Source organism: Sinohyriopsis cumingii, chromosome 9 (genome assembly GCF_028554795.1).
Source record: "Sinohyriopsis cumingii isolate HCF-2022 chromosome 9, ASM2855479v2, whole genome shotgun sequence".
Taxonomy (NCBI): domain Eukaryota; kingdom Metazoa; phylum Mollusca; class Bivalvia; order Unionida; family Unionidae; genus Sinohyriopsis; species Sinohyriopsis cumingii.
Window position 1 is genome coordinate 109,139,401 of NC_142969.1, and position 17,606 is coordinate 109,157,006.

General features: G+C 34.2%; 1 protein-coding gene across 1 annotated transcript in view; it reads right to left on the reverse strand.

The window, feature by feature from the left end:
- LOC149792454 (uncharacterized) overlaps positions 1 to 17,606 on the reverse strand; it is an 86,714-nt gene that overhangs the window by 29,677 nt on the left and 39,431 nt on the right. The window contains exons 3-5 of the mRNA XM_089969391.1: positions 15,138 to 15,258; positions 14,320 to 14,436; positions 8,148 to 8,261 (exon numbers count right to left, since the gene is read on the reverse strand). Of these exons, the coding sequence (XP_089825517.1) occupies positions 8,148 to 8,261; positions 14,320 to 14,436; positions 15,138 to 15,258 (352 nt within the window). The remainder of the gene's footprint in view (positions 1 to 8,147; positions 8,262 to 14,319; positions 14,437 to 15,137; positions 15,259 to 17,606) is intronic.

The window sequence follows — 17,606 nt, forward strand, 5'->3', positions numbered from 1 at the left end:
TGGACAGACCTTCAACCCCACCAGTTCGAGCTCGCTGCCTCAGACAGAAGCCTCTGGCGAGTACTAACCAGAAAATCCTCTTCCACCTTCGAGGTTGACAGCCGCCAGCTTCTTGCTGCAGCTCGTGAGAGACGTCACAGAGCTGTATACCAGCCATCGGTGTCCCATGCCACACCTGCAGCCGCCTGTATGCATCATCGGAATTTGGACTCTGGAGCCACATGTACGTCCACCGTCCATGAGATCGCACAACTTGTCTTCCTCGCCTCGAAAGACTACCAAGAGGAATAAGTGATAAAGGAATGTCGAATTTCAGAACTTATATTTTTAAAAAGAAAATAAATCATTCCCAAACAAGTAATAAATAATCTAAACGCATGAATTTATTATCGTATGTATGAAAACTTATATATGAAGCAATGCGATATATAGCTTTTCACCTACGTAAACATTAACAAAACAGACAACTTCTCATTATATGCTCACCAAATACTTATTTTATAGTTATTTTGTATTTAAAGGAAATTTCCAAATAAAACATAAACTATATTTGGTTTTTGTGGGTTTAACGCCATTTTCAGCACATGACAGGCTATTCATGGCTTGTACATTTGGTGGAGAAAGACCTCTGAAAAACTCCAGGAAGAACCTCGGACCCATTGCAGTCTTTCTAACATATCAACGATGACTGAGCCGAGACTAGAACAAACGCAGATATTGGTGGGATGTCAGTGATCTGTAAAGGCGAGTGCCTCAGACCATTCGCCCACCTGATGCCCCTAAAAATAAAATAAGGAAAGGAGGGAGCAGTGTTCTAGAAAGGTAACACTAGACATTTTTTAAATCAAATAAAATGCAACAGTTTATTCTGGTTCTTACTAAAACCATGAGTTGTTTTTTCTAAATATTAATTGCAAATGAATTATATACTTAAATAGGTTAAGTTTTATTAAACTATATCTTATCCTAGATTCCATTAATGTTTTCAACCTCAGACAGTCAGTTAACCAACCCACCCATAAATATGGTCACATTTTAGACTGGATTCTTCTTAGACCTGATGATAATATTCTAAGGTCCTTCCTGGTATCCCACGAACTTGAATCAATCACCTCTGCATTGTATGCCATCTTGACGTATTAGTCCCTAACCCTCCACCTATATTTGCTACTAAGAGAAACCTCTTTGTAATAAATAGAACCAAACTAGTTCATGACATCCAAGCAAACCTAACAACTTGCATACCTCCTACAGCAGAACAACTCTATAACTGCCTGCGTTCATTGCTCGACAAACATGCCTTAGCCACCAAGCGTAGAGTATCATTTCAAAAGTGTTCTCCATGGTATAGTAGTGTTAGGGACCAGCTTCGCACTGCCAAAAGAGACCGACGTAAAGCTGAGAGGATTTGGCTTTCCACCAGACTCACTGTTCATAAGCACATCTATGAAGCCGCTAAGAAGAACGTCACAAATATAGTCCATGCAGCGAAATCAGCCCACTACACTACTAAGATCATGGAAAGTTCCAGTTGCAAAGAGCTCTTCGAGATTATTAACAAGCTAATGTCAAGGAACAAATATACACCACTTCCAGCTACCTTCTCTCCACTCGACCTTCCGGACATATTTGCAAATTCCTTCCGTGACAAAGTACAAACCATAATAGATAAGCTTGACAAAACAATTTCAATTGACTCGTCGTCACCAAACAGTTGGGATACAGAATTTCAGCGGCAACCATTAGCAGCATTTGAACCTGTCTCTATGGATTTAGTACGTACAATCGTGATGAAGAGTGCACCAAAGTCACGTGAACTTGATCCCGTTCCAACATCACTGCTGCTTGAGTGCTTAGATCCAGTATTGTCTTCATTACCTGATGTTATTAATACCTCTCTCTCATCCGAGGAATTCACATCATTTTCCAAAACTGCCATTGTAAAGCTTCTGTTGAAGAAACCAACTCTCGACCATAACGATTTAAAGAACTACCGCCCAGTTTCTAATCTCCCTTTCATATAAAATATTCATAGAAAAAGTTGTTCTATCCCAACTTATATCTCATCTGAACACAAACAGTCTTTTTAGCAATGTACAATCTGCATATAGCCCTTGCCACAGTACTGAAACTACTCTTCTAAAAGTAGTTAATGACATTCTCTCTGCTTTTTGAATACAGTCTTCACCCTCCTTGATTTGTCTGCAGCATTTGACACAATAGACCATGATATATTACTTCACCGTCTCCAGCATGTATTTGGCATTCATGATACAGCCTTACTGTGGTTCAAGTCCTACTTGGTCAACAGGACACAAATTGTGTCCGGAAATGGAATACACTCCAGCCCAGTTGATGTATGTTGTGATGCTCCACAGGGGTCTGTTCTTGGACCTGTTCTCTTCATTATATACACTCAGCCGCTCTCAAGTGTCATAGATCATCATCCAGTGTCTCACCAATTGTACGCTGACGACACCCTAATATACAAATCTAGCCAACCAACTGAAGTTGATGCTACCATCCAAGGTGTAGAGAGGTGCATTTCTGATGTGAAATCATGTATGACATGTAACAAGCTACAGATGAATGATGATAAAACTGATGCCATTCTGATCACAACACAAAAACTTTCTCATTCACACTGTCAGTAGGAAACCTATGTGTTACTCTGGACAGTACTCTCACATTGCACTAACATGTCATAACATATGCAAGGCTGCATACGCATCAGCTCCATTTGCAAACATCTTTCATTTGATGCACTAAAACACTTGTGTGTTCATTAGTACGTTCAAGACAGGACTATTGTAACTCAGCTATGTCTTTTTCATCTCAATATCTACTCCAGAAACTTCAAAAAGTTCAAAACACAGCTGCTAGAATCATCCTTAGAGTACTACGATCAGAGCACACCTCCCAGCTGCTCTGTACCCAACACTGACTATCCATTCGATCCAGAATCAAACAAAACATTTGTTCTCTGTGATACGTTTCACTGACGGACTCCAGTCCAACATACCTATCCGACCTCACCCATGTGTAAACGCTAGTAAGATACTTACGCTCCCACTATTCCCACTATGAAAACGAAGTCATATCGACAACGTTCTTTTGCATACCAGGGCCCAGCAACGTGCAATGAATTGCCCACTGAACGTAGACACAAAGACACATTGATCCCATTCTAGAGTGGTCAATTTCGACTGCAAGAACAAATTTAAAGACCTAATAATGTTTCCTACCTTAAATATTTTCAGCATGTTTTTATGTTTTCTAATTTCATGGTGTTTGTTTTTTGTAATCATATTATTCTATGTTCTTTTGTTATAGGTGTTGTCTAATGTTGTAAAGCACTTAGATCATCTAAAGATTAGGCACTATACAAAGTCTTTATTATTATTATTATTATTATTATTATTATTATTATCCACATAAGTGGTAGAGCAGGAACAAGACTGTTTCGACATGAAACATGTGTCCCAAACAAAAATTTAATTTGTTCCCCTTTATTTGTTGGTTGGTCTGTTTTTCTGGTGGCGCCACTAAACAGATTTATGGGAAGGAATAGAGCACAGTCCCCCCGTCGATTTTGTAAGAATAACGATAATAAGTAGTTTGCTGAGTATAAAGTACACACAAACATGGTCAAACATCAAAATTTGCGGTTCAAAGACAATAATCTCTAATTTGTGCAGACGGAAAAAACTCTTCTCCTTTTCTCCTGTATTGTTTTTGTTTTTCTTTTATTGTATAAAATAATTCTTGAAAGATTTAGTTCCCTGTAGTATTCGTCTTCTCTTCGTCTTATAAAATTCAAAAAAATTTGTTAAAACCAGATTAAAGTCAAAATTTGTGCTTTTTTGCTGTATAAGGACATTATTTGCTCGTTTTTGTAAGCGTTCGATATACTGATTTAATTTATTTCTTTTTAAGTTAATTTATTATCTCCAAATTTTGTTTTACTACTTATTTTTTATGAACAATTGTTATTTCCTTTAAGGTTAATTTAATGTAGACCAGTGTTGTTATATTGTTATTTGTTGCTAGGCTCTTCCGTGTCTATTTAAAGTTCCGTGTTTGACATATGAGCTAATATTATCATTTCACACATGAAAACGTTTCTGCATGCATCCAGTTAGTACGACGGTAACATTGGTACGTAACGAACGCGGTGGGTCTCCCGCATTCTCCTCACTATGGGTCATCTGGTTAGGATAACACCACTGCCACAACGATACGACCTTGAGAAAGAAGACGTGTGCATTTATAGCTGCTTCATACTCAATTCAGAATGCGTTTGCTGAGATCATTTCTGCACAATGACCTTAGATTTTGCCCAATACGTAGGACAAAAAGGAGTCGGACATTCTTTACTTGAAGAGATAAATCACAAGGCATATAGTGTTAAACGGTACTACGAGGCAGGCGTCACAATATGTCACAATAAACCGCAATGGGGCCGCCATACACATTCTAGTTTATAATTGAATTTCAAAATGTGATAGGAGAAATAAGGTGGAATCATGAAAACGTGTATGTACGAAGACGTAGAACCAACGTAATAAGGTAGATGACCCAGAGATCATAACGGTCTAAGGCCAGCGACATATTCTGAAAGTGTACGAACTGAAGAGCATGGGTATCCTCACTTGTTTGAATACAGATTATGTGATTCTCTGTCGTCTGTATACCGACAACTGGGCAAATCAAGCAAATCCGTGTTATATCTAAGCAAGTATTGCTTTCAATCAGGGACGTCATTTTAACTTTTTTTCAGGGGAGGGGAAAAAACTTGATGGGGGGGGGGGGCAAAACTTGACGGGCTTTGTTAATTTTCGTATATAAGCAACAGCAATTTTACATTTTAAAGCATATGCAAATGGGGGGGGGGGGGTAAATGTCCCCTGCCCCCCCCTCCCCATGACGTCCCTGCTTTGAATGTGTGCGTGGCAAAACGTTGTAAGTTTTTTAAGTCATAGCTTTTGCCGAGACTTATGATATCGAACTTTAAATATAGAAGAAGAAAAAAAATAGCAATATGCGTATCGCAGCTACCATGGTCAGCGTTAAATTCATTTTAATGGAAATCAGTTAAATAACTTTATTCGAAATTCAGTAAAATGAGGGAAAGAAGCCGTTCATAGCAACAAAACAAAATTTGATAGCAATCTGTTTTAAATAAGTACGGTTTCTTTTCGCATAAAGAGAGTATCCAAGGGAAGAAGTAAATCTTGCTGTAATAAATTTGTCAGTAATTAATAATAATAATAATAATAATAATAATAATAATACAATATGGCGGAACGAAAAATATTTAATCTATTAAACACCAATTTTAAAGAAAGCATTTGAATTCCTGTATACAGTACCGATCATGAACTGCGTTGGTTTTAAAGGTACAAACCTGTAGTTACGGTTCGGAGTAAAGTTTCCAGACTTAGATGGCGTTCTTGAGTTTCTTGTTTTGCATAGAGTTAGATTTTTTTATTTTTAATTTCACTGGGTTTCCTCTGTGGTTATATGGCTTTTTAAAACATTACATATCTTAGGTATTTTTAAATGAACTTTTAATTAACTTTTTCTCGGGTGTATGAGTGATGGGTGAAATTTGGGTTATAGAGTTTGGCCTTACTTCAGATGCTTACCTAGCAACAAAAAACTGCTAACTCCGCTTGGCCATTTTTACTTCCTGGACTTCAGAGGTCAAATGTAAACAAAAAGCCGATAACTTTTTCTTACATTTGATATATTTTATTATTCATTCGTTGCACCTTCAGAAGCGGGTATTGTCTAATCTGGAAGAATTTATTTTCCCTATTTTAATAAGTGCTAAAGATACTGTACTTTACACTAATTCAGACTGAGTTTTCGAACACATAGGAGCCTCTATTTTACTTTCATGTACCATGGCTTAAAATTATTTTGGATACTGCACTTTTGAAAATTGATCTAAGTATACAGCTAATCAAAATGACTAATCCCATGTACTTGAAAAATCAGCATGAAATACTCTAAAGAACTCTATCTTTAACATTTATTAAAATAGGGACACGAATTGTGCCAAACAGACATTACCAGCTTCTGAAAAGGCAATGAATCAATTACAACATGTATAAAATGTAAAAACTAAAATTATCAGCTCTTTTATGACAATATACCTCCGTAATCTATGAATTGAAAATGATCAAGCAGAGCTAGCAGTTTATTTAAATTATAGATACATATCTGAAATAAGGCCAAGTGTGTGCTCTATAAACCAAATCACATCTATTACTCGTACATTGATAGTATGCATTACCATAAGCCAATTATGCTTATTTTGATCTTGCTTACACAATATGCCTTGAGGCAGTATTTTGATCTTGCTTACACAATATGCCTTGAGGCAGTATTTTGTGAGTAGTGCCCATAATTATGTGGAAATTAGAACCTTTGAACACAGGAAAGAAGTCAACTTAAATTTAAAACTTTTGCCGTAAATAAAAGAAGTACATAGTGAATATCTTTATTTTTATTCATTTGTAATGTAATTAGGATATAAATGATGACAAAGCAAATTCGCTTTCTTCCATATACTAGTGTTATAAAATTAAGCAAATATTTTAAAATTTTAATTTAGTCCTCCATGGACAGCATCAGTTCCATCCCTTTTCAAACTTTAAATATATCAGTGATATCTCAGGAATAATTATGGCAAGTTTCATGTTCGTGTCTTTCAGCATACCATTGGTTGCTATGCTGAAAAAATGCAATGTACATTTTAAAATAGTTCACTTTTCGTCATGGGGCGTAGGGGTGGGTGGGCTGGGCTTCCCTATGAGAGAGGTTTAAGGTGAAGTTCTTTGTATTTGCAACATGTACAATGGAGAGAATTCTGGCATACCTCTCAGTTACTTTCATATATTTTGGCTGAAATTTTCTGGATATTGTACTTTTGGAAATTGCACACAGTTACCCAAAAATTGCTGCTGCCTGTGCTCGAAAAATTACCATGAATTAGTTTAATATATTTAAAGTATTTATTAAAATAGGGACACAGATTTTTCCAAAACAGACAATATTAGTTTCTGAAAACGAAAGAACGAATTATCAAATATATAAAATGTAATAATGTTATCAGCTCTTTTTTTCACAATCTACCTCTGAAATTCTGTAAAAGAGTGTGACCTAGCGGAACATGCGATTTTTTGATAAGTGCAAATCTGAAGTAAGGCCGAGCTGTTTGCTCTATAACCCAAATTACTCCCATCAATCATACAACAAAATAAAGGAAATTACAAGTTTTTTACAACAATACCTAAGATATATAAGATCTTTTTAAATAACTAGTGAAGAAAACCTGCAGAATTCTTTTTCTTTAAATCTAACCCTATGCAAGTAGGAAATTGTAGAGCGCCAACTAAATCGTACGTGAACATGAAGAAAAATCGACTTCCGGTTGGCTAATGCCAAGGATGACGTTAATAAAAGAATATGGTGCTATGCATAATTATATGCTAAAATATTCCCATAAAAACATTCTTAAAAAGGATTAGAAAAATAAAAGTTGGAGTTGAACAAATTGATTATATCAAGCATCTATACACTGTATTGAAGGCATTGTACAGATAGAATGATAATTTTACAAAATCAATTTTCCTTTTTCATTGACTTCAGTACGACAACATTCGCTAAATGATTGAAAACGTTTGATCTTAATCCCGAATAATATTACAGATACTGGCCATATATCGCCGCCTTTCATGTTTTATGGATGCAACAGGGTTCAAACAGATTCATTGAGTGGTACAATCTGCTACTTCCAGGATGTGGTAATTGTACTGGAATGCCTTTTCGAAACGAATGCATCGCAGTTCGCTTTTATTTTTGGTTTTGTTGCGATGATATACTAATAATAATAACAGTCGAAAATGGACTCTTTAACACTTTCATGTAATGCACAGCATGCTTTCTTGCGCAGCGGAAAGATATTTATATTGATAGGTAAACATACCGAGTCAAAAATGTTGCCACAGTAACCAACTAAATAATTTTAGGAAAAACTAATGCAGTTTATTTCGAAGAAAAGTATATAAAAAGGGCACTGTAAAAATGCGAAAATTTTTACAAAGTTATTACAGAGCTTAACTGTCAGGCAAACTTACCTAAATCACAGTTCTCTCCGCCTAATCCGTTTTGGCAATTGCAACTGTAATTCCCAAAAAGGTTTTCGCAATAATGGTTCGGCTGACATGGTTGACTTAAACATTCGTCTATATCTAAAACAAGAAAGCAATATGTAGGTCATGATGATATATATTATGTTTATCCTGCATCATAATCTTCCAGAAATGAGCTGTAAAAGATCACAAATTTCAAGAAAAGTGAGTCAATATAGGAAGGGACAATGCATGGAGTGTTTGCTTTATCATGACCTAGTTTGATTGTGGTATGATGGCCATGTCCTTTTGAAAGTTCTTGGCATACATAAGCTTGGATAGATAACAAAATAGGTAATGATAAAATCTTACTTGGTTTGAATGTTTCATATTAATTTATTGGATCTTAGTACATTATAAAGGACTGTCAAGATAGATTTTAATCCTATACCTTTAAAAAACGTGAATGCTTAATCGATGTGACATTTGGGGATTGTCTGGTTATAAAACATTAGTAAAAGAAAATAAATGGGAGGGATTTTCTAAAAGGCATGTCTTAGAATACCTACAATCGAAAAATTTAACTCTTCAGTTTTATTACTTTCCAGTACGTTTTCATTTTAGTGTTAAGAAGGTGAACATTTATTAGCAAAGAAACGCTTCTACTCTCTAGTAAATTTAATTGGCTTTGAAACTAGAATAATATGACTTGCACAATACATCATAGAATATAATCAAAACAATTATTGTGTGCGCTCCACATATAGTATGAACTTGTGAGAGAGTGCCAAGTGTAACGTGAAGTTGTTTGCATTTGCAACAGGCACAACTGAGAGAATGTTGGAATACCTCAATGTTACTTTCATGTACTGTGGCTGAAATTTGTTTGGATATTGTACTTGTGGAAATTGTATGTGATCTAAGCACACAGATAAATAACATGACAGCTCCCATGTGCTCAAAAACTCAACCTGAATTAGTCTAAAGTACACTGTTGTTAGCAGTTATTACGAAAGGGAAAAACGAATTTTGCCAGACTAGGTAATACTAGTTGACAATTTACCTCTGAAGTCCAGGAAGTGAAAATGACCAAGCGGAGTGAGCAGTTTTTATTTTTTTTATAGAAGCCTATCTGGAGTAAGGCCAAGCTGAATAATGTATGACCCACATAACACTCATCAATCATGCACCAAAATAAAGCAAATCAAAACTTCTTTTCACAATACCGAAGATGTACAAGGTTTTTGTCTAAAAAGCCAATGCAACCAGAGAGGAAAACATTTTTCCTTAAAATTCTAACTCTATGCAAAATACAGAACTTTAGAGCACCATCCTGAAACAAATAAAAAATCGTTTGCGTTTTCTCCCCTCCATATCACTATATGTGATGTTCTCAACAAAACAGTACATTAACATTGATAATATGCATATAAAACTAATTATGTACATTAACATTGACAATATGCATGAAATATACTAATTATGTACATTAACATTGAAAATATGCATAAAAAAAATAATTATGTATATTAAAATTGACAATGTGCATGAAATAAACTAATTATGTACATTAACATTGATAATATACATGAAAAAACTAATTATGTACATTAACATTGATAATATACATGAAAAACTAATTATGTACATTGACATTGATAATATGCATGAAAATTAATTATGTACATTAACATTGATAATATACATGAAAAATTAATTATGTACATTAACATTGATAATATGCATGAAAAATTAATTATGTACATTAACACTGATAATATGCATGAAAAGTTAATTATGTACATTAACATTGATAATATACATGAAAACCTAATTATGTACATTAACATTGATAATATGCATGAAAAATTAATTATGTACATTAACATTAATAATATGCATGAAAAATTAATTATGTACATTAACATTGATAATATGCATGAAAAATAATTATGTACATTAACATTGGTAATATGCATTAAAAAACTAATTATGTACATTAACATTGATAATATACATGAATATAAACTAATTATGTACATTAACATTGATAATATATATGAATATAAACTAATTATGCACATTAACATTGATAATATGCATAAAAAAATAATTATGTACATTAACATTGATAATACGCATGAAAAATTAATTATGTACATTAACATTGATAATATATATGAATATAAACTAATTGTGTACATTAACATTGATAATATGCATGAAAACTAATTATGTACATTAACATTGATAATATGCATGAAAAATAATTATGAACATTAACATTGATAATATGCATGAAAAAATAATTATGTACATTAACATTGATAATATGCATGAAAAAAATAATTATGTACATTAACATTGATAATATACATGAAAATAAACTAATTATGTACATTAACATTGATAATATACATGAAAATAAACTAATTATGTACATTAACATTGATAATATACATGAAAATAAACTAATTATGTACATTAACATTGATAATATACATGAAAATAAACTAATTTTGTACATTAACATTGATAATGTGCATGAAAAAACAATTATGTACATTAACATTGATAATATGCATGAAAACTTAATTATGTATATTAACATTGATAATATGCATGAAAAATTATGTACATTAACATTGATAATATGCATGAAAAAATAATTATGTACGTTGACATTGATAATATGCATCAAAATGAATTATGTACATTAACATTGATAATATGCATGAAAAATTAATTATGTACATTAACATTGATAATATGCATGAAAATGAACTAATTATGTACATTAACATTGATAATATACATGAAAATAAACTAATTATGCACATTAACATTGATAATATGCATGAAAGAATAATTATGTACATTAACATTGATAATATGCATGAAAAATTAATTATGTACATTAACATTGATAATATGCATGAAAATGAACTAATTATGTACATTAACATTGATAATATACATGAAAATAAACTAATTATGTACATTAACATTGATAATATGCATGAAAGAATAATTATGTTCATTAACATTGATAATATGCATGAAAAATTAATTATGTACATTAACATTGATAACATGCATGAAAAAATAATTATGTACGTTGACATTGATAATATGCATGAAAATTAATTATGTACATTAACATTGATAATATGCATGAAAAATTAATTATGTACATTAACATTGATAATATGCATGAATATATGCTAATTATGTACATTAACATTGATAATATACATGAATATAAGCTAATTATGCTTTGTTTGCTCTTACATAAACAATATGCATTATGGTAGTATTGTGTGTGCAATGACCTTAATTATGGCGAAATTAAAAGTATTAGAACACAGGAGCGATGTCAACTTAAATTAAAACTGTTGCATTAAGTGAAAGAAATATAAAGTGAATATATTGCTTGCATGCCGAAATTTCTCTGGATATTGTATTTTTGGAAATTGTACATGATCTAAGCACACACATAACCAGACTGACTCCTCCCATGTGCTCAAGACCGCTCCGGTAGCCAAGTGGTTAGAGCGTCCGCCTTGGATGCGGGAGGTCGCAGGTTCGAACCCCGGCCGACTTATTTCAAAGAGTTATACAAATGGTACTAACTGCTACCTTGCTAGGCGCTCGGCATTAAGAGGTTAGTGTTAGGACTGGTCGGCCTGGTGTCAGGATAATGTGACTGGGTGGGACATGATGCTATGCGTCTACGACATGATGTCACAGTGCTAGACAACACTTTAAAATGGCACACTGCTAACATCGTACCTATATGACTGACAAAATTGTCAAAGCTGCTTTAAAAATCCAAATCACACACACACACACACATACATACGCACGCACAAATGTGCTCAGAAAATCAACCTGAATTAGTCTAAAGTACACTATCTTTGACAATTATCAAATAGATGATCACAAATGGATAATGACTTAATACTTAATTTATTAAACAAGTTGAATGAAGTGCAGCTTTTGCGAGCCTCTGCGAGCAAAAGCTGGACATCATTCAACGAATTTCATAAATTTATTATTAAATCATTACCCAGTTGAGATTAGTTTACCACAGTTTTTATTTCAGTGGAAATTGTTTAGATAGAAAGAAGAATGGATAATTTCGTTCATTCTGACAAACGTTGCACCTTTCATTTGTTGTGCGTAAAAATAGTCCCAAACAAAGTTGACTAGTAGAAGTAAATTATACTTCGTTTTACAAACCATAAATCACAGAACAATTGTCCATCCGAATAAACAGAAGAACATTTTATAAAGAAAAACCATTTTGCAACACAGAATTTACAATGCCTGTGATTTCACACTGTTTGATACGGTACAACGTACCGGTTAGAGTTCATGTTCAGCCTAAAATGTCACTTTCACAACTAAACATTACATTGTTGCGATATTTATATGACAAGAGTACTATTGGATGCAGATATTCCCGTATTTACTGTAATGTATTTGTGACTAGATATTTAATTGGGAACAGTAGATTGTACAGAAAACGTAAACAAATTTATTTTTAAGTCGGATTTGCATCACATATTTACCGCGTAATTATGCTATGGGTTGATAAAGTTCTGTAGTTGGGAGACCGGTTTATGTCCAGATTCTTCTGTTAGTTTGTAGACTGGTTTATGTCCAGATTCTTCTGTTAGTTTGTAGACTGGTTTATGTCCAGATTCTTCTGTTAGTTTGTAGACTGGTTTATGTCCAGATTCTTCTGTTAGTTTGTAGACCGGTTTATGTCCAGATTCTTCTGTTAGTTTGTAGACTGGTTTATGTCCAGATTATTCTGTTAACCGAGGTGAGTATTTTTACATCTGTAAGTTAACATTTAAACTACGCTTGTAAATAAGGTGGATTCTATGTTACTGATATACCGCCCCGCAAAACCCCCAGAATACACCACTATCGACTAAGCAATACCCTTAGTTTTAATACTTGTTGATCTTGTCTAGGGGTTTTCATTTGATGATATCGTTATACATGACAGAACAAACCTCTGTGGGGATTTCTTGGCCATATTCAGAGAGACGAGACCATTTTTCCACAATTCCCTTTCTTGAGTCGACTCTAAAAATGGCCACCAAAATATTCATTGAAAACAAATAATTCCAGAAGGCGGGGTTCAAATGTTTTCCCACGATAGCAGCCAATCAGTAAGTAGAATACTGCACACAATTTTCATGGGCTTTTTTGGACCAATCAGAATCATATAAAGTGATAGGTAACACGTTGGGATATAAAAAATATGAAACTACACATACTATGGGAAACTGTACCGACTAAGTGATGAAATAGGAAATAAAACGAAATCTGCCAGACAATACAATACCAGACTCTGAAAGTGAAATAAATAAGTTACCAAATACATACAATGTAAAAGAAGTTACATGTTCGTTTACAATTTTGCAATTTACCTCTGAAGTCAAGAAGGTGAAACTGACCAAGCAAAGCCAGCAGCTCTTTTCTTTTATAGATGCTGATCTGGAGAATGGCCAAGTTGTATACTGTATAACCATATTACACCCATCAATCATGCACTAATTTTTTTATTTATAAAACTACCTAATATATGCAAGGTCGTGTTTAAATAATCAGTATAACTAGCGATGAAAACATGGGGAATTCTTTTTTCTTTAAAAATCTAACCTTTTGCAAACTATGCAACTGTAGATTGCCACCTTAACACCACCATACATTCTCTCTGTGTTAAAGAAAAAGTCCAGTACTCTGTGATATATGTGTACTATGTTGAATACACAAGTCATACATATTTATATTATGTAACTACGATCACTAAATACACAAATACACTGCAACATTCACTTTTCTCAAAGAGTATATTTACTAGAAACTAGAAGTTCTTACAATCACCATGGAATAAACGGGTTGTGTGTCGCTGCGCACATTTATTTCCCGTTAACTATGCAACATTTGCGTTCAGAATCATTGAGACATAATTTTGAGAATCATTGAGACATACGTATGGGAATCATTGTGCCATATGTATGAGAATCATTGAGACATAAGTATAAGAATCATTGTGACATATGTATGAGATCACAACTTTACTTTGATCCATCTCACTGTTGGTTCTACTATGCGCATACAATCACATACACATACAAGCGAAACTGTCATAACTAACCATTGGCACAATCCTTGCCGTTAAATCCCCCTGGACAAATGCACCGGTAATCGCCTGTCGAGATGTTGATACACGTTCCTCCATTCTTACATCTTGGAACAAGGGTGTCACATACATCTGTAAAAGAAATTTTGAAATGATAAATGGAACTTCATTCTTTTATCTTCTCTTCTCTGTGCCTGATGTTTTACAGAAATATTGTGTGAAAGTTATATATATATTTTAAGATTACAAATCAGTTCGTACCCGTTGCTCTATAGTCTATAAAACAGAAATAACTACTACTGATACAATATTATTTGTATTATTTTTGATGATGGTGGTGATGACGATGATGATAATTGCGACGATAATGATGATGTTTGTGGTGTTATATATATGTATACATTGTGTGCTTAACCTTTGCCCATGGTTGTATATTGTATGGGTTTTTGTGAACAACATATTACTTAGCTAACTTTTGTCCATGATTGTAGATTATTCTTTAAGACAATGGAAACTTGTAAAAAAATAATTTTTACATGGATTTGAGTTCATACATACATACATACATACATACATACATGCATACATGCATACATACATATATGCATACATACATACATACATACATACATACATACATACATACATACATACATACATACCTGCACACATACATGCATGCAAGTAAAAAGGCATATTCAATGTAATTGCCGTCAAGTGTGCAACATAGTCTCTATAGCTGTTTCATCCATAACATAACTTCATTTCTCTTGAAACTATTATATCTGCCATGAATATACTAAATGGGTCTATTCGTGGACGAGAAAACTTACTGGTACATTGTGTACTATAGTGCGCTGGGCACCAGTTCGAATATGCATCTATAGTACACATCAGATAACCTGGACAAGCTTTAATCCCTTTTCTGCAAAGGTATTCCCTGAATTCCTCTGTCTGTAAAACAAAAAGCGAGAGAACTCACAATAACCGTACTTAATGAAATGTTTGCACTTCAAAATGTTAGAAGTGTTCATTGAGATAATAACGCATACTGGTCATAAAAACATTTGGCAAAATATCCCTATTTGTCCGCAGATTAATGGAAAATTAGTATTTCCCAAAGTTCAATTATAAAAATTATTATCATCATCATCAATCCCATAACCCAAGAGGTCGTTGGGGAACCACAGTTGAATTTACAACCAATTCTCTTCATCTTTCCCTGTTCTTTCCTTGGGGAATCTCCAAATCCCATGCCTGTCCACTCCTTAATGTTATCTTCCTACTTTTTTCTGTCTCTTCTTCTACACCCTCACATTGTGCTTCGCAAGATTGTTTTTGCCAGTCCAGTTGATCTTGAGACATGACCGTACCAATGTAGTTTGCGCTTTTTTATAGTGGTCAAGAGGTCTTCATAGGATCAGATGGTTCGTTGGATCCTGTTGTGGACTTCTTCATTGGCTACAAGGTAAATGTATGAGATGCTCAAAATCTTGCGGTAGCATTTCATTTCGAAGGTTTGAATCCTTCTTTGCAGATCTGATGTGAGCGTCTATGTTTCACAAGGATACAGAAAGATGGATATGACAATCGAGCACATCAGCCTTATTTTGGAACCAAATGCATTGTTGGTATCTTTCCATATTGGTCTCAACCAAGGTATTGCTGCTGTTGTCTGGGCAATCCTGCAAAGTTGTTCTAGTTTGGAGACCTCATCTGTGATAATTAATCCAAAGTACTTGAAGCTTATGGCTTTTTCCAGATTCTGTCCACTGACCTTTATTTCTGCACTAATAAAGGTCGTGTTGTTTGTCGTCATTTTTTTTTCTGCGCTAATCTCCATACCATATGCTGTGGAGGTTGTGTCGAGGCACTCAACCAAGTCAGGCAGCTATTTTTCATCTCCTGCTAAACCATCAATATCATCTACGAAACGAAGGTTGGTGATAGTTCTTCCTCCGTTGCTGACAGTGCGCTTGGCACTTCATGCTCCATGACCATTTCCAGAAAAATGTTGAAGAGTGTAGGTGACAATATACATCCCTGTCTGACTCCAACTGTTGTTCGAAACCAATCTCCTCTGCTGCCATTGATGATAACAGCACTGGTGGCTTTGTCATAGAGGTGCTCAACAACGTACACCAGAAAGACACAGTTTTTCCAAGTTTAATACATCTGCAATTAATTTGATTAAAAGCTAATTTTTATGAGCTGATATTGTAGCTCATGCAAATTAGCTTTAAATAAAATGAAGTGCAGATGTATTAAACTTAGAAAAACTGTCTCTTTCTTTGACTAACGATCAATAGGCATTTAATGCAATTATATGATGTTTATTTAACTAATGGTTTTCTACAAAGCCCATTATGCAAGATCTGTTCAGCAGACACGCCCACAATGCGGGTATCAGCTATCAGCCAATCAGAGACGGGAGCAAGGGTGAGTGCTGTGCCAAAGTCCTGCATTTTATGTGTATCACAAAGAATTTGCATGCAGCTATATAATGCAGTACCATGAACATTAAAGAAGATTGGAGAAGAATAGATCCAAGCTACAAATACATGTCCTGTCTGCTTATGAGGTAGTTGATTGCCAGCAGTTCCGGAATTTTGCTAATGCTGTAGACTTCTTCAATCTTGCTCCACAGACAGCAAATAATCTGCCAAGATAAAGCACATCGGTGTATAGACAGAGTACATTGCATAGACAGGGACGGAAAAGACTATTACATTAAGGAAAATAAATATGCAATAACTTCAAGTAAGTAAATATTGTTTCAGAGCTTACTGTCCTAATACGCTATTATGCTTGATTTGCAAAAAGTACATTCACAGTTACAGCTGCCTACAAACAACTATGACTACACGTGACTCGGGGAAATAGTCATTTACATACCAAGCAACCACACTTATACACATGCTTAGACTTAACAGGGACATCCTGATTTTGAAGGAAAAAAAAGTGTGTGAATGTGTGTGTGTGTGATCTTATCAATGGTCTCCGCTTAGGTTTTCACAACTGAATTTCTCATTGGCTTACTACTTCATTTGGGTGTAAAACTTTTGTATCAGCTGTATCACAAGTTAAAAAGGTTTGATTTATTACGGGACAATGAGCACCACAACAACCTTTGACAATCCACCATTTCAGGTGTACTGTATGAGCGCCATTGGCGATGTGCAAAGCAAATATTCTGGCAAGAGCAGACTTGCGGTAGATCTGTCAGCACCCCACAGTTCTCTCAAGCATAACAGTTTTAATGCCTTACTCAGCAAAGAAAAAAATTCTCTCTCATGATGACG